Source organism: Chrysemys picta, chromosome 3, assembly GCF_011386835.1.
Source record: "Chrysemys picta bellii isolate R12L10 chromosome 3, ASM1138683v2, whole genome shotgun sequence".
Taxonomy (NCBI): Eukaryota; Metazoa; Chordata; order Testudines; family Emydidae; genus Chrysemys; species Chrysemys picta.
Window position 1 is genome coordinate 110,924,449 of NC_088793.1, and position 18,756 is coordinate 110,943,204.

At 42.8% G+C, this 18,756-nt stretch overlaps 1 protein-coding gene across 2 annotated transcripts in view; it reads left to right on the top strand.

The window, feature by feature from the left end:
- Window positions 1-18,756, top strand: part of GRM1 (glutamate metabotropic receptor 1) — a 266,796-nt gene that overhangs the window by 169,899 nt on the left and 78,141 nt on the right. For both annotated transcript variants that reach the window (XM_005280420.5, XM_005280417.5), the window contains exon 4: window positions 7,918-8,153. In XM_005280420.5, the coding sequence (XP_005280477.2) occupies window positions 7,918-8,153 (236 nt within the window). The remainder of the gene's footprint in view (window positions 1-7,917; window positions 8,154-18,756) is intronic.

Genomic DNA, 18,756 nt, shown 5'->3' on the forward strand with positions numbered 1-18,756 from the left:
TGCAGTGAAAGGCTCCAGCAGCAGGGAGCTGCTGGAGTCTCTGTGCACTGCCTCCCCCTGCCGGCTGCCGGAGTCTTTTTTTTCCTGCAGCAAGGAAAGGCTCTGGCAGCTCCCTGTAGCAGGGAAGCCTGCAGCAGCGAGACAGCAGGACGCTACACTGCTAAACATAGTAGTGCAAACATGGGAGCCACTGCTTTAAGGTGTTGAGGGCTGTGAAGGGTACATACCATAGGGTTCAGGTGTGTTTGGGCACTCTACTCTACTTGACTGAGCCATGTCTTGCTGTTTACACCGTTATTTATACCTATGCTAACTGGGCATGCAGTGTCAGTACTGTACACACCACCATAAATGTAGAGCTACTCAAATGTGCCCACATGAATTCAATAGCAGGATTGGGGCCTTAGCTTGTAGGTGTACAGCTGCCCTCCCTGGGATGCAAACATCCCTGCCCAAGTGTTTCAGTTTGTGATCGACTTGCACACTCCATGTTCCTCCTTTCCTTAGATCTTTCCGTGGTTAGTTAATAAAACATCTCAAGAGGTAGAGAGGTTAATGTTTGCCACTATAAGATTGATCACACTGTGTGTTCTATCCCTTTCCCCTACCCTTTGTCTTGTCTATTTAGATTATAACTCTTTGGGACAGGGGCCATCTACTCCTCTTTGCTCGTTCAGTGCTTTGCACAATGGGGCCCTGAGCGTCAGTGGTCCCTAGGCACTTCTGTTAAAAATGTGATTAATAATAATAAGATGGGTGTGTGCGTGGTGCCAGCATTCCTGTGCTCCATGTACACGATTACCTGGTGCCCGTGATGTCTGTGGTCCAGAATCATTAGAAGCGTTGCTCCTTTGCAGTGGTCTCTAGCGTCCAACATAAACAGTAGGATGGCAGGGTCCCTGTACAATAGCCCTTCCCACCCTGACTGCCTTCCTTGCAGTTTGACCACAATTTAAAAGTGAAATGCTAGGACACTAGCACAGGGTTGGGAGGAGAACGTAGGGGAGGTTTTTACAGAAGCCACTCTTCCGCCACCCTCCCCTTTTCAAAATGAAAAACTGGGACATATTACAATAAAGGGAAGGATGGGGAGAAAACAATACTTTCCCGTCTGTTCTTCCTGTACCATTTTTTCCCCCAATTATTGCTGCTTCTCCATCCCCCTAACCCTCCCAACTTTCTCTTACCTTCCTATACATCCTTACTGTCTTCCATTCATAGCCTCCACCCATACTCAACCCTTTCAAATACCTCACCTCCCCCCAGGCTCAGAGCTCCCTAGACTTCCTCCAACCCCACCCCTTCTTGCCCAGATATTTCCTCCTACCTGACACATAGGCGCCAACTCCATGGGTTCTCCGGGAAAAAATTGGTGGGTGCTCTGCATCCACCGACAGCTCCCCGTCCCGCCACAGCTCACCTCCACTCTGCCTCCTCCCCTGAGCGTGCTGCGGATCTGCTTCTCCCCACTCTCTCCCAGCACTTCCTGCCGCGAAACAGCTGATTCTCAGCGGCAAGCACTGGGAGGGAGGGGGAAAGAGGCGGGGCCAGGGTGGGGATTTGGGGAAGCGGTCCAATAGGGGCAGGGAGGAGCGGAGTTGGGGTGGGGACCTTGGGGAAGGGTTTGAGATGGGGGCGGGGCAGGGGCAGGAGGAGACGGGGCGGGGCTGGGGGCAAGCACCCACCGGCACCTGGAAAAGTTGGCGCCTATGACCTGACACCTCTAGATTCAGAACTCTGGTCCCCAGGCTAAGAACACCACTCCTATTGCTTCACCATCCCACACTTCAGAGCCTTCACCTTGGCTCCGAAATCATGCCTCCTCTCAACCAGCCTGCTCCAAACCCCTCCTGCACCTAACAGATCTAGCAAGGCTCAAAAACCCCACCCAAACCCACAGGCTCAGAGCTTTCTCCCTACCCCTAGAGATCCCAGCCTCACTTCAGAACCTCCTCTTCCTGCCACTAGAAACATCCTCTGGAGGCTCAGAACCATTCTCTCCCTTCTTAAGACTGCCCCTCCCCCAACCACATTCTCTTATACACTTCTTGATGAGCCGGGAGAAGGGTGAGCATTGGCATTCAGCAATAAAGAGGGACTGGCAACAGGGAGCCCCCTATTGATCTGGACTAGCCCTGCAGAGTCCCATGTTCCGTACTCGGCACCTGCTGTTTCTATTGTTTGCAGGAACTCCAGGTGGCAATAGAACAAGCTTTAGCGTTGCCACAGTTCCCCACAAGGCTGGCCTTACCACGAGGCGAACTGAGGTGGCCGCCTCAGGTGCCAGACTGTGGGTGTGTGCCACTAGGACCCAGAGTGTAGAAAATTGTGTCTGCTGCTAGTGCATATGTATTCTCTCTGCTCTAGATGCACAGAGATGGTGGAGTGCTGTGCTGGATGAAGGAGGGCACAAGAGACAGAACAGGCAGGCAGGAGAAAAGGTGAGAGGGAATAACAGAAAGCAGCAGGAGAGAGATGAGGAGAAGCCTCTTATGTACCTCTCTAGCACCCCCAGGAGCCTGGACTGATTAACACCAGCTTCTCAGGGAGCTTCCCGTTTCCTGCTGCTTCCCTGAACCCACTTGAGGAGAACAGGCAGTCAACTGAAGTAGTAGGAGCCAATTAGGCTCTTAAGACGCTAATATCTTCCCTCATTCAGGCTCTGCTACTAGCCTCCTTATCTGTTCCCTTCAGTTGAGTGTTGAGAGCCACTATAGCTGGCACAGAACAGCAGTCATGAATAAAAGAAGAAAACAGCCCTCTGGGGCAGCATTCAGAAAAAGAAAGCAAGCAAAGGAAGCTTTTCTATCTAAGCAGGAAGGAGCTCTCTTGAGATACATAGACACAAATGTTCACGGTGAGCCTTCTGGCACCAGTGAGGATGTGAGTGGTGAGGAGATGCCTGATCTTCCAGTTAGTCAGAGTGCAGGTGACCTGGCAGCTACTGCAACATCCATATCTCCATCTCAAATGGATGTAACTATGCACATTCCTGAAGAAAAGTGTAGATCAGAGAAGAGTGTGGTGGAGGCGCAAGAAACAGCTGCTGCTGAGTTTAGTTCCTTAAGTCTAGATGATCCAGGACTGTGGACCCACTTGAGCAGTAGCCTGAGGGACTTCCTTGTACTGCATGGGCCACAGCAAGTGAAAAACTTCATGTTCCCCAAAGACAATAAAAATAATAGTTTCCATCCAACACATTATTGGCGTGAAATCCCCAATGGTGACAAAGTGGAGAGGCCATGGCTTATGTACTCAAAAACCCAGAATGCTGCATACTGTTTTTGTTGCAAACTCTTCCAGTCTAATGTTTCAGCCACATTGGGTTCTACAGGAACAAAGGACTGGAAAAATCTGGCTAGAAATCTGGCATGCCATGAGAAGGCATCAAATCACCAGAGAGCATTCCATAGGTGGAAAGAGCTTGAGATGAGACTAAAGTTTAAAGGTCACCATAGATGATCAGCATCAAGAGAAGATTGAATCAGAGTCTCTTTACTGGCAAAATGTTCTGAAAAGGCTCATTGCTGTTGTGAGAATGCTTACTACCCAAAACCTAGCACTGTGTGGTACTTCAGATTAGCTGTATATGCCAAACAATGGAAACTTCCTTAAAATTGTGGAGCTGACGTCTGAGTTTGATGTACTCCAGGAGCATCTAAGAAGAGTCACCATCCAAGAAATGACAGGACTCTTTGTCACTTTTTACAGATCCAGACTAACACGGCTACCCCTCTGATACTTGACACCCAAGAAATGTACTCACACCACTACCTTGGAAAAACAATTCAAAATGAGATCATACAGTTACTGACAACAAAAGTCAAACAGAAGATTGTGGCAGATCTGAAGTCAGCAAGATATTTCTCTGTTATTCTGGACTGCACACCTGACATCAGCCATATGGAACAAATTACTTTAATGGCGCATTTTGTAACAACAACAGAACCTAGGGAAAATGTCCCTGCAATGGTGACTGTCAGAGAGCATTTTCTAGAATGTATTGACATTGATGATACTACAAGAGCAGGTATGACAAATGTGCTTCTTAAAAAGCTGGAAGATATGGGAATTGCGATAGCTGACATGAGAGGTCAGGGCTACGATAATGGTGCCAACATGAGAGGAAAGAACAGATAAGTGCAGACACAGATCTAAGAGTTAAACCCTCGAGCTTTTTTTGTCCCATGCAGTTCTCATTCATTGAATGTGGTGGTCAGTGATGCAGCATCAGCTTCTATTAAGGCTGCTGAATTTTTTAATGTAATTCAAAGCAGCTATGTATTTTTCTTTGCATCAACTCACCGGTGGCAAGTTTTGAAGCAACATCTGGGAACATCTTCTCTGACACTGAAACCACTGAGGGCCACACAATGGGAAAGTCAAGTGGAGGCGATAAAACCTACCAAACACCAAATTGGGAAGATAGATGATGCCATGGTTGGCATTATGGAGGATAATGCTATGACAAGAACTGTTCATTGGAGAACAGTGGCAGAGGGAAATGGAATCACCGGAAACATACCTAACTTCAAATTTCTGTGTGGCTTAGTGTTGTGGCATGACATACTGTTTGAAATAAATGTTGTAAGCAAGAGACTCCAAGGTATTGACCTTGATGTATCTGGAGCAATGGAACAACTGGACAAAGCAAAGTCATACCTACAGTCTTACCGGTCAGATGAGGGATTTCAAAACTTTCTGAAGAGTGCACAGAAGTTGGCAGAGGAACTTCACACTGAAGCTATTTTCCCACCCATTCAAGAATACAAGAGTCACCGAAGAAGAAGACATTTTGATTACGAGGCACAGGATAATCCCATAAGAGACCCCAAACAACAATTCAAAGTTGAATTCTTTAACCAGGTGCTAGATTGTGCAATACTGTCAGTTGAAGAACGTTTCATGAAGCTCAAGGAACACAGTAGTATATTTGGGATGTTTTATGATATTCCAAAACTGCTCAGTATACCTGAAGAAGACCTACATCAGCAATGCAGGGCACTAGAGACAGTGCTGACACATGATGACATGCACGATATTGATGCAAGTGATTTAGGTGATGAACTGAAAGCCCTTTCAAGATACATTTCATCAGGATCAACTTCAAAGGCTGTTCTGGAATATATGTGCACAAATAAGATGATCACCCTCTTTCCAAATGCTTTTGTTGCTCTGTGCATACTTCTAACACTTCCTGTAACAGTTGCCAGTGGAGAAGGCAGCTTCTCTAATCTGAAGTTAATATAAACACATCTATGCTCCACAATGACACAGGAGATGTTGGTCAGCCTTGCAACCATCTCAATAGAGCATGAGCTGGCCCAGACTGTGGACCTTCAGGAAGCAGTGCAAATCTTTGCAACCAAGAAGGCACGGAAAGCACCACTTTGATTATTCAAACAGATAAAAATGCCAGTGTTTACTATGCAGACAAGAAAAGTTACATTTGCTGTTCAGGCATTTGAAAGTTAAATGTTACTTAAAAATTTTGAACAGGCATTTTAAGTTGTTAGTTCTTTTTTATTGGGGTAGGTAGCAGAGCAGTACCATGAGAGGGGTAGAACAGGAAGAAGGCAGAATTGAGACCTTTCAAAGTTTTGGCCCAAGCGAGGGGGCATGGGGGCGTCATTTGAGCTCCCCGCCTCAGGTGCCAAAATGTTGTGGGGCAGCCCTGATTCCCCAGGTGGTAGCCTGGAACCCAGCTCCTAACAGAGCAGCCAGGGATTCCTCTTCTCCCACTGACATTCCTGAAAGCAGGATTGGGCTCCCAAATTATCACAAGAATGGTTGCTAACAAAGCTTTGCCTGATGACAGCATATTCCTGCAAATTTAGCTGACGTCTGGTTTCAGGTAGATTTAAATACATGGGGAATTTGAGGAGTAACAAGTCTTTGCTGGGCTAGAAGACACCACAGAAACATTAGACAGTCAACATTTCAAATCAAGGTAGCTCTTCCATCACCTATAACTCAAAGAATTTGACACACTGTCCTTTGCTTTCAGAGTGGAAGTGGCAACATTTTCCAAGCCAAAGTTATATATAAATCTTTGTAAAGTTCTAAGTGACTTAATTTAATAAATCCTTTTGACTCCGTAATTATCCTACTTGACTCTACCGTTTGTTGAAAACACAAACGTTGTGACACATAATGAAGTAATTGTGCAACTAGGATGTAATTACTTATGCCGCAGGAGTGACTTTTTGTTTGTTTTCCTACTTAAAAGAAACAAACTTTGGACCTCTCACTGTTTTTATAGGGCTAGATTGGTATTTGCACTATATGGACTATAAAAACCTCCTCCCACCCCCTTACACCTGTGCACGTGCTACTCAGTCCTTGGGTATAGGTGCTGAGGAGTAAGTGGGCACTGTGCCAGGGCTTTGGAGCTGTGCTCCGGCTCCGCTCCAGCTCCAGGCAAAAACCTGCAGCTCCACTGCTCCGGAGCTGCTTCACGCTCCAGCTCTGGGCTCTGCTCCAAAGCCCTGCACTGTGCACCTAGTTATTCCCCCAAGCAATCGGCTAAGGGGGGGTGGGGAGAGAATAGGAAGAGCCCTGGTTTCCTCCCCTCTCCGGAACTGCACAGCTGACATATTGCAGGGGGTATCATAGAGGTGTATGGGGCCACAGAAAGAGGAACTCCTGCTTTAAAATGTGTATCTCTGGTCAGTCTAAACACTCCACCTTGCTCAGGGCTCTGTGTAAGGTATAGTCTACTCCTTAGAATGGAGCCCATGTAAATGTATCTGTTGGGAGTTCTGCATAATCAGTGCAGATTCAGACTGGAAGGAGCCTATATTTTGGTGGCTATAGGCCAGATGTTCTTTTCTTAGTGGTCAGTCACATTGATTTTGTTGATCTCCTTGCTGCTGTTGCTGAAGCAAACAGATTAAATTCTTTCAGTGGCAGAGTGCTGCTGTTGTCATTCCAGATGGATGCAGCTAGTTCTTTAGATGTCAAAATAATCTATTTCTCTGGAGACATGACCATGCACATTAAAATTAAAGTGGGCTGACTTACATTTGCGCTTAAATTAAACCTAAGTACCGTGTTCTAAGGGGAGTCAAAGAAGAATGGGAGGATGCAGCTAAATCAGTGAACTTGGAGTTAGTGATCTAACTTAAAAATCAGATGCTAAGCCAAGTGACCTCATTCAAAACCATTAAATTGACTCTTCATCAAGTAATACGGTCAGGGAAATATATATTTTTTCTCCTCGGGGTTTTAGGATTGTCTTTATTTTTAGCACTGTCAGTTTGGATTGACAGTAAAAATAAATAAAAGCCATTTGTTTGTAAGAAAACGATGTTTTCATAGATTTCCAGAAGGAGCAAAAACAGTGTGTGGCTTTCTTTTCAATTGATTCAGTTTTCCTATGCATTCTTCCTCCCCACTCTCTCTTCCACCCTGACGCATTTCTCAGTTTATGTTTGATTTGAATTATTCTGCTAGCTTCCAGAGCCATGATTGCTGAGATCACAGCTATGTAGTGCTAAAGTCCCAGGGCTTTGAAAAATCATTATTATTCCATTGAGTTTAGACCCTTACAGAATAGAATTGAGCAATGCAGTATTCTCTCAATCAGAAAAAATATAGCATCCCATGTCCGAAGCATATCTAGACTATTTCAAGTGGGACAAAGAAATCTGTTTGAAGATAAATATCTCCCTTTAATTCCAAATGAGTTAACCAGCCCTCAGTCTGGCAATAGTTAGACATTGCTAACCAGAGCAGTCACCTTAATTTTTCCAATTAGCTTTTCACTTCTATGCCTACATTTTTGACTCACTTGGAATGGGCTTTAGATATCTCCTTGACAGTATCTTTTCAAGCGTGTCAGCTTGGTTTTGTCTAGGTGCTCTTTCACACCAGATTCCTGTATCTCTGTAATAATTTTTCCTTCCCTCTTTTCAGTGATGGCTGGGCAGACAGAGATGAAGTAATTGAAGGTTATGAACCTGAAGCAAATGGAGGTATCACTATCAAACTGCAGTCCCCTGAGGTCTTGTCATTTGATGACTATTTTTTGAAGTTACGCTTGGACACCAACACCCGAAATCCCTGGTTTCCTGAATTCTGGCAGCACAGATTCCAGTGTCGTCTTCCAGGACACCCTCTCGAGAACCCCAACTTTCAAAAGAACTGCACCGGTAAAGAATTCAATATTTTTTTTCATCTGGATTTATGTGGTTTGAGAAACCCATCTCTCCCTGATTTCTTAATGTGAAGTTAGTGCTGGTGAAAAATGCTCAACTCAGGGCTATGAGACCAAAACCCTCACTAACAGATCTGCCATTTGCATTGGCTATGCAAGCTCTCCCACTGCCTGTCAGTGTAACTCTGTCCTCTTGCAAACACACCTGTTTCTTCTGCATCCAACAACGATGCCATTAATGCCAAATGTGATGGAGTTCGTGATATGAATATCTGTCCAATACCAAATCAGTTTGCATAGGCAACTGAATAGACATTGTATGGTAATGTATGCATATAGTTGTAGCTGTGTTGGTCCTAGGATATTAGAGAGACAAGGTGAGTGAGGTAATATCTTTTACTGGACCAACTTCTGTTGGTGAGAGAGATAAGCTTTGAAACCACACGGAGCTCTTCTTCAGGTCTGGAAAGGAACTCCCAGCATCACAGCAAAATGCAGGGTGGAACAGATTGTTTAGCATAAGTAGTTAGCACATATTGTAAGGGACCATTCAAGGTAGAGTAGAGTTAACACCTCTGCAGTTTTAGGACAAAAAAGAGGGGGTTAGTGGGTTACAGATTGTTGCAATAAGCCATAAATCCAGTGTGTCTGTTCACTCCATGATTTTTGGTATCTAGCACAGTAATGAATTTGAGCTCCCGGGCTCATCTTTTGAAAGTGTTGTGCAGGTTTCCTTTCAGGTTGAGGACCGATAGATCAGATACAGAATGATCGCTTTGTAAAGAGTGTTCATCCACAAGTAATAGGATGTTTCTGTCTTTCATCATTTTCCTGTGTGATTTCATTTGAGAGCACAGTGATTGTCTGGTTTCACTCACGTAGTTGTTGTTGGGGCATTTAGTGTGCTGGATGAAGTACATGGATGCTACACATGTTGTGCGAGGCATGTGTAGCATCCATGGATCTTGAAAGGGGGTATTGATCATTGTAGCAGTGGAGATATGTCTGCAGGTTTTGCATCTGTTGTTCTGGCAGAGTCTGGTGCCACTTTTAGTTGGTGTGTCCTGGTCTGTGGGGAGCTTGCTTCTCATGATGAACTTGGAGAGGTTGGGGTGTTGTTTGCTGGCCAGAAGTGGGGGTTCAGGAAAGATATTTTTGCTGATGTGGTCCCTAGCAAGTATGGGCTGTAGTTGTTTGATGATGCTCCATATGGGTTCCAGTGTGGGGTGGTAGGGGACAACTAGGGGTATGCAGTCGGGGGGAGGGGTGTTTCATTATTGTATTGAAGCGGGTTCTTTCGGGGTATTTGGGTGGCTTGTTCCATGATGCCATCTACTTCTCTGGTGGAGTGTCCTTATTTGGTGAAGGCGGTTTTAAGTGTACTAAGGTGTATAGTCTAGACTTTCTCCTTGGAGCATATTCTGTGGTATCTGAATGCTTGGCTGTAGATAACAAATTTCTTGATATATTTGAGATGGTTACTGGATGGAGCTATTAAGGTAGGTGCGGTTTTCTGGTATATGGTTGTCTGTACAGTTCCATTTTTTGAAGCTGATGTTGGTGTCCTGAAAGTTGATCCAAGTGTGGAGTGTTCCAGAGAGAGTTATGTGATTGAAACCAGACAATCACTATGCTCTTGAATGAACTCACACAGGAAAACTATAAAAGACAAAAACACACTATCACTTGTGGGGGGAACACTTTTCACAAAATGATCACTCTATATCAATCCTGAAAGGAAACCTGCACAACACTTTCAAAAGACGAGCCTGGGAGCTCACCTTCATTACTCTGCTAAAACCAAAAATCATGGAGTGAACAGAGACAGAGGATTTATGGCTTATTACAATAATCTGTAACCCACTAACCCCCTCTTTTTGCCCTATGACTGCTGATATGTTAATGGGCCACTCTACCTTGAATAGTTCCTTACAGTATGTGCTAACTACTTATGTAAAACAATCTGTTCCACCTTCCATTTGCTGTGATGCTGGGAGTGCCTTTCCCTTTGTGTGCCTGGGCAGCTTGTCTCTCTTACCAACAGAAGTTGGTCCAATAAAACCTTGTCTCTCATTGTATGGTAATGACTTTTAGACTTTCAACTCCAGGCCTGGCCTGCATTTTAACTGCTGACATCGAGCTTTTTATTTCTAAAACATTTCCATGGCTACCTAGGCATCCCTGCCCCTTGTTTAATAGAATAAGTAAATACAAACACAGTTTAATCAAATGTTAAAATAATGACATATTTTATAGTTGAAAAATCCTTCCACATGAATTCAAGCTTCTTTCTCTTATCTTACTTTTGTGCAATATTGCTAATCTTATTTTATACGTAGGTTTTCCTTCAGCTATCATTTCACTGTATGTATCCAGCTTTCTGTTAGTGCTACGCTGTGTTACTGAAATGAATTTCAAAGTTTATTGGCTCAATTGTTTCTATGCATATCAGGTAAAACTTGTTAAAGACACACTTTGTCATTTATAGCCTTTAACTAAGGTATACATTATCTGAGAAGCCTTTAACTTTAAATAACCAAGTCTTCACTGGGTAAATTATTATTCATTATTTGTATTATCATAGTGTCTAGGAGTCTCAGTCATGGACCAGGCCCCCATTGTCCTAACACAGAAAATAAAAGTCTCTGCCCCAAAGATCTTACAGTCTAAGTATAAGACAAAAGACAACAGATGGATACAGACAGACAGGAGAGCACAAAGAAACAGTGACACAGTATTTGTAGCATGACCGGCAGTGGTAAAAGAACATACTTGTATAAGAATTCTTTGTTAATTATTGAGTGAAACCAGTGTTTCTAAAAAAAGAAGAACAGGAGTACTTGTGGCACCTTAGAGACTAACAAATTTATTAGAGCATAAGCTTTCGTGGACTACAGCCCACTTCTTCGGATGCAGACTAACACGGCTGTTACTCTGAAACCAGTGTTTCTAAAACTTCTCCAACTCAGTTTGACAGTTGGTTGTGGCTACTTTCTTCCCGAAGATAGCTAGACAGTAACTTTATTTAATCAAAGGTTTTATTATAGGTGGTGAGACAGGACAGTTGTAGTCTTGTTTTATTGCCGATAAAGCTGCAGGATATCTTTAGGTTTTAAAAAAAGAGAGAGATTTAATCAAGTGTTTATCTATGATAAATCATAGGTGTAACTAGTGGAAGAAGCCATTGATTGCCAGATAACAGTCTCAGCTGTCGGTCTTCTATTACACGTTTCTGGATCTGGAAGAAAGCAACTGCAAATTTCTGGCAATTCATACATGCCAAAATAATTTCTTGTTGGACCTCAAAGATACAATCTCACAAAATAAATTTTAAGACCCACAAGATATCCCATTGATAAATAAAGCACTCATCAGATAAAGCATATGCCGCTATTACCTTTGTAAGCAGCATAGACATGCAGATATGTTAATATTATATCATGGAACACCAAGTAGTATAGCTGGGTACAGGGTCAATTTTTGTATTTATAACTTCCATGATGGGTTTTAACACTTAAAATATCAATGTATGGACTAAAATAATGTGCACTATCTAGGTAGCTCCACCACATTCAGCCTCCTCGGTTACAGAATTGAACCGCCAGAGCCATAATCTATGCTCTGACATTCAGTAGGCATATACCTGACCGTACCTCAGTCTGAATTCAGTGAATGCTTTGAAACCCTATAAATCCAGTGGTTGGGACAAGAAGTGCACAAAAATAAAATGTATTGATTTTGGTTTTGTACGTAAGGCTTGTGGGCAGGCTATGCAACAGAGTAGTCAACCTAGCTATATCCCTTTTCACTAAATCAGTAAGGAAACCAGGTGACATAATCCAGGTAACTGATCTGAAGAGAAGGCTCATACAAGTGCCTTTACTCAGACTCTTACTTAGTCCGTTTTTCTTCCGTTGGATTGTGTTTTCCCCTTTTTATCTGACTCTTCTCTAATCGGATACTGAGATTGCCAGTTTTCAAGCTGTCATTAGCCCTTCAATCTAGGAGCAAAGGATGTCTGTAAGTTACTATCACAACAACAAGAAGAAAGATCAAATCTAGCTTCAGAACAGAGAGCCCTTTATGCACATAACATGTATCAGAAGGGTTTACTGAACAGGGACTCCGCTACCACCTCAGCACACACCCTACACCAGGACTTGTGAGAGGGAGTAAGACGTACTACACAGTTTCTGCACTCCCGTAGCCAGGTAAGGGGCTTTCACAGCATGTTTACATGCTGTAGCGCCATACAGGGACCATAGTGGAAGGGAGAATCTATCCCCAAGTATCCAGATACTTTCATTAGCAACTCTAGCCACTAGGCACCTGGGTCCAACTCTGCCTGTGGAACCTGTGGTAGTTCCTGCTGGTGCCAAGGACATGTGGGAAGCTTGGAGCCAGCAGGGAGAGATAAGGTGGGGAGAGGGAGTGCTCGCCTGGGAGGGAGCACAGCCAGAATCCTTGTCCTGTTCTGCCCAGTGGGTTCTCTGGTCAGAACCTGTAGCAGGCTCCTCTCAACACCAGGGACTGGCAGAAGCCTTGAGCGAATGGTGAGGGATAAAGATTTTAGGTAGAGCGCGAGGGAGGGGGAAGCAGGGCTGGATGTGAGGCACAGAGGAAGGGGAGGGGGAGCAGGGCTGGATGTGGGGCACAGAGGAAGGGGAGGGGGAGCAGGGCTGGATGTCATGTAGTAGACCTATTAAACTGGGAGCTACATCCAGCTCTGTCAAAAATTGGCTGTGAGGGTGGGTGGTGCCTCCACATGGCCAGCTTGCCCTCTTAGATTTGAGGTGGCTCTAGCCATTCCCTCCAGCATGATATTTTCTGGGTCAGGCTGCTCAGGCAGTGGCTTCCAACTGGCCATCTTGCCCACTCAGTGCTGAAGCAGCTCCAGCTGCCCTTACACCCCTGCAACTGAAGGGTGTCTCCAATACCAGCTGCCTGGTGACACTACTGGCCTGTGCCGTTGGTCCCTGGTAGTTGATCAATCTCATAAAGACAAAGGGCAAAATCAACCCTGCCAGGAAGCAAACCTGTGGTTTCAGGAAGTCTATGTCACAGGCAGGGCATGGGTAGATAGGCCAAGTGGGTAAAGCCGCAGTCAGCCCTACTGTATAGGGCTGGAGCCAAGGGGCAGAGCTGGGGTTAGAAGTCAGGAACCAAAACAACAGAGAAGCCACCTGGGGATCCGCCTAATTGCACAGACAACATCTTGGTGCCCTCTCCATTGCCTAAGTAGTGCTTCTGGATCCAGGAGCACAGCCACTCAGACCCTCTGTGGGCAGCCCAGACTATGATGCTTGGTCTTACAAGGCTCACAGCTCATAGATCAGTGATCTACCAGAGCTGTTGGGTGATAATATGGATGCAGCAGATCCTCAGGGACTGGCAGCCCTAGGTTCTAGAGCTGTGAGTCCTCGCAGCCTAGTTATTCCAGACCTAAGGTTTCACGTGCTATAGTATTATCATCTGTGAAATAAGGTGGAACAAATGCTATAATATTGTTTTTCCTTCTTGGTGGGAATGAGGCACTCCAATATAAATGTTTCTTAGACTTTGGGAAGTAAATGTTAGTGATATCTGAGGAACTCTACATACTTAATAACACTTCAGAGAGCTGAATACTTGATTTGCTAATTTCTAGCAATCCATTCAAGCAGAAAGAGCTCACGTAAGGGTATTCTGCAGAGATGAAGGTGTTTCTGCTTGTGGGTAGAATATATATTACTCACCAGGCTGAGGGTAATTAACAAAATATTTTTTTTTTTACGTTGGATCTCTTTTAAATATCAAGGGTACAGGTGAGGAGAAGGGGGTTTGGTTTTTTAAATGACTGTTAAATGGAGAGAATAATAGTAATAGTGGCAATGGGAAACAAACTGTAGTGAAGGTAATTATGTATCTTTTCTTGTTCTTATGATTTATAACTTAATTAAACCAATATTAGCCTATATTAAATGTAATTGTATATCATTCCTGACTGTTCTTCAGGCTTTTACAGAATCAAATAAATTTAATGTGGAAAAAGACCAATTAGGCTATCTAGTCCTTCCCTTGCCAATATCAGATTGTTCTCTGCTTTGTCCAAATTTTAAATGAGGCTTCCATCACTTTCTTCTTTAGTCCTTAGGATTGCCTGACCACACACTGATAATTATGAACTAATATTCAAATGTTTTGTGATATAAACCAATGGGTTGAGATAAGACTATTTAATTCCTTGCACTCAGGATTCATAAGCAAGATTGAAACACAGATCTCCAGAGAGGCTACACTAATGAAATAACTTATTTTACTATTCTCTTTCTATTCTATTTCCCACTGCTGTGATGACCTTCATTAAGCATCTGAAGTACTGCATTTTGTGAAGTATTTAAAATATAACACAACCAGACCATTTTTGACTTGTGTGTTCAACCCAGCAATCTCATATTGCATGATCACTGTGTTAACTTCATTACCATTGATACTGAGACCAACATTTTCCAACATGGATGTCTAAAATTAGGTTCCTAAATCCATGTTTAGGGACCTAAATAAAAGTGCCCTGATTTTCAGAGTTGCTGAATCTCCCAGAACTCCCACTGAGGTCAATGGGATCTGCAGCAGTTTACTTATTAATCAAGCCACCTAATTAGGTACCTAAATATGGATTTGGGTTCCTAATTTAGGCACCCAAGTTTGAAAATGTTGCCCTATATTTTGAAAGCTACAGCATGGTTACAGAACTCTGAGTCCTCTCCCCTTCAAATAAAACCTCAAATGTAATGTGAAAAGCATGACATTAGTTTAATCAGTTCTAATTCAGTCTGTTTCTGGTTGATTTGTATATTATCACTGTGTTTTGTAGTAACACTTCTATCTGTATCTGGTATATATTGTTACTAATGTATAGTCATAATTAAAGCTGGGCAGATAGTGTAAAAATTGGCAGGCATTTATTTTATTTTTAAATGATTTCAGTTTAACTATTTGATGCAGTTAACAAGGCAATCTGTCCCCTTTAAGGGTCTATGGTCTGCCAGCCTTGTATCCAAGGGTTGGTCCATTTAAGAACAGTTGTTCTGAGTCTTTTAGTACCCTCGAAGGATCACAGGACCAAGAGCCATGTGACTGATTATATGAGCAAGGCAAGAAATACAAAGGTCGGGTCTGGAGTCAAGGATGGAGATGGGAAAGACCTGGTGTGGGTCTCATCACAATGGCTGAATTCTGGAGTGGAGCCAATGGGACCCCCTGCCCAGAGGGAGTAGGGCAGGATCCCATAAAGTGTCTGGTGGAGTAAAACCAATGGGGGACTTGTGAGAGGCACAGGAAAAGCATGATAGTCCAGAGAGTCTCCATATGGAGGTCTGTTACCATAAGAAGCCCTCACACCAGGACTAGCTATGGAGTCCTGGGTAAGAGGCCAAATGAACTGGGGAAACCAAGATACAAGGGTGTCTTGGAAAGGCTAAAAGGACGTGGGTAATCCTGCTGTAAGAGTGAAGAATTGACTACATTTATGTCTAATAAACAGCCCCAAGAAAGGGAAACATGAACTACAACACATGGAGTGAGAGTTAATTGGAGAGTCACAGGGGAAACTGAGGCTGAAGTGACGGTGGTTCCATAGTGTGGTGTGGCTTGTGCTGACTATAGCCACCAACAACCCCATTTGTGTTCTTTTTTGTGAATCTTCTAGTAAAATTGCTTCATTAACACCAATACTTCTGAAAAGTGATTGTGAAGCTCGACTAGCCAAATTTTTGTCAAAAGTGAATTTTAAATCAGAAAACTAAATAATAATTGTGACCAAATGCCCCCATGTAGTCACACCCTAAACACTATTGTAATAAAATGACACAACTCCTCACTGGTCCAGATTGCACCCCAGAATGTCATCATAATGTGGATTTCAAATATTACATTCCAATTTCAAAATGTATGTTCTTGCTGATTAGGTTTAAAAGTTATCCAGGTAGGGAACAGAGAAAACATCACATTACATGATATTGCTGAACAGAGGATGAACTGCACATTTCAAATTCAAATATGTACTGATTAGTAATGATCTGAAGATCAAGAATTATTTGCTGAAAAATTAAGTAATAATTTCAAATAATGAATAGCACACTTCCAATCTTTGCAGACTGTTTTGCACACAGAGCAATTTATAAGAAAAATGAGTCAATTATTTGTCCCATTCTAGTGTTAATAATTTTTATTTGTCTCTGTGGAAGGGACTGGATTCAGTTTGGTTTGTCTTCTGTGCCACCTGTTTCTAGAATACATGTCATCTAATGTTTATTAGCTAGTCTTAGCTTTCCCAGTTGCTTAAATTACTATAACAAATTTCTAACCATAAACGTTTGCCATTTTGATGGATTCCCCAAGATTAGAGTTGGTAGTGGATTTTTGCTGCTTTCTGATTTTGTTTCTGCCATTTGATTTGAATATATCCATTAATTACAACTGGATATTTGACCTGAGGTAACAGGCCATGGGCATTTGGTATTAGCTTCTTAAACAATCCCATCCATTTTCCAATGGGTAATCACAATATTTCATCCTCTGTGTTTCAATAAGCCAGCAGGAAGCAGGTTCTTAACTATCTACACAGCTTCCTCAGCTAGTTTATAAGATGCAAGATAGTGTGGTCTGAAATTATTTGCCCCAGGTTTTCAGCAAACACAATTGGCTTGTGCATTATTACAGTTGCATTTACATTGGTACTAATCACTCATGGGTGCAACTGTGAACATGCTGGCAAATATATATAAACTGACATTTCTTTGCAAACTGCTGGGACATGCTACTAGTTTATGGTGGACTGTTGTTTATAAGTTTGTCTCAGATGCCAGGACATGGAAATTGATTTTCTCCAAATAATGACCATCTCTCTTCTGTTGTTTTCTAATCAATTAATCTCAAAGTATAGCAATTAGAACAGTCAGCCAGAATTGGGTAATCAATAAGCCTTAAAAGTTAAGAAATCACCTCCTACCCTTGCCAAATTTGTTCTGGAATGTTGTACAGGTGTTTGGTGTTCTGTGACTCACATTTGTCACATCTATCACTCTTTGAGACTATATATGTGGTGCCTGTATTCATACTTCGCAAAAAATAGTATGTCTTTGTTTGGTCTTTTCTATGCCAAGATGCAAACTGTATGTCTAATATTTCTACCAATACTTATGTTTGTTTGTTTTTTTAATGTATTGCAGTTATTTTATCATGATTGCTTCATTTTGATGCTAGACACTTTTGAAGTTATGAGTAATCTTCCTTCTAGCCTTGTAAAACATATAATTGTGGATCTGTAAGACCAGGGGTCTGCGGAGGAATTTAACTTTGACTGCTTTTTGGGAGGCATGTGAAACAAACACATATTATGTGCATTAAACCATATCAACACACGCACATACACCATATGCATAGAAATAAACAGCAGTACACTCACCATTTCAACGAAATCACACTGGAAGGAATTATAAATGTGTAGGGCCAATTTCCATAACTTATATATGGGCCTGTAATGAGGTGACATGGAGCTGCATCTCCCGAAAGGTGGCTTGGGAGAGGATTGTGCTGGAGGAGACATAATCCCTCCTGGAGCTCCCTGACATGGAGGAGCCAGTCTCTGGATGGTGCATTATACTCCCCTTTCTGAGCCCTAATCAGCCATGCTGGCCAGTTCAGGGGGGAGGGGCAGGAACCTGGCCACACGTCCCTCTCAACTCCATTTGTAGTGAATTGCACCCTTGGGGGATTGCAGTGGTGCATGGGATTTTCATAGGTGGAGACATCAAGGAAAGGATCATTGTGCCCTCCTGCAGAGGCACAGGGCACAGTCTCACTGCATCTGATTAATTAGTGAGTCAACAGCTTCTGACACCAATTCCCCTCATGGATGTTTCAGCTTTATTTGTGGCACTGTTGTACTGTGTATGCAAGTCTAATTTTGCAGAACCTTTGCCACTAAGCTCTTAAATCCATAACGTGCTCCATCATTGGAAATTTTTAAATCAAGATTGAATTAGAGCATGTCTTTCCCGAATTAATTCCTCTTTGGATGTTTTTCTGAAAGTCCCATTGCCAGTGTTACAGACTTCAAATCGATGCTTACATAACGTGATATGGGGGATTGAGAGAGTACATTTAAATGTTTTTTTCACTGCTTCTGTGATCCAGTGAGAGAGAACTCTGCTTGCACTTAAATCTGTTTTTCCTCCCTTTGATAACTAAAGGATAATGTGGAGATCCTGAAAGAACCTGCCAAAGGTTTTTGAGGACAGTTTTGGTGCCCAGCTGTGTAAGTTTGTCTAAAATGGATATCAAGCTCATTACTTTTAGGCATCAGTCATCTGTTGCAAATGTATACAGATGAAGCAAATATGGTATTTCCTGAAGGTTAAGTACATATTTTTGGTAAGAGTCAGAGTTACACTCTGATCTGCTTTAAACACTGAATTTATCATCGAGGAGAAGAGAGAAAGTGTAGTTAAGAAGTAAAAAACCCCTAAATTCAAGCAACTGAATCCAGGAAATAGAAGAGCTATTAGGTATTCATTCAACTTTGCTAGTAAAAATAATATATACTCTAGCATGTATAA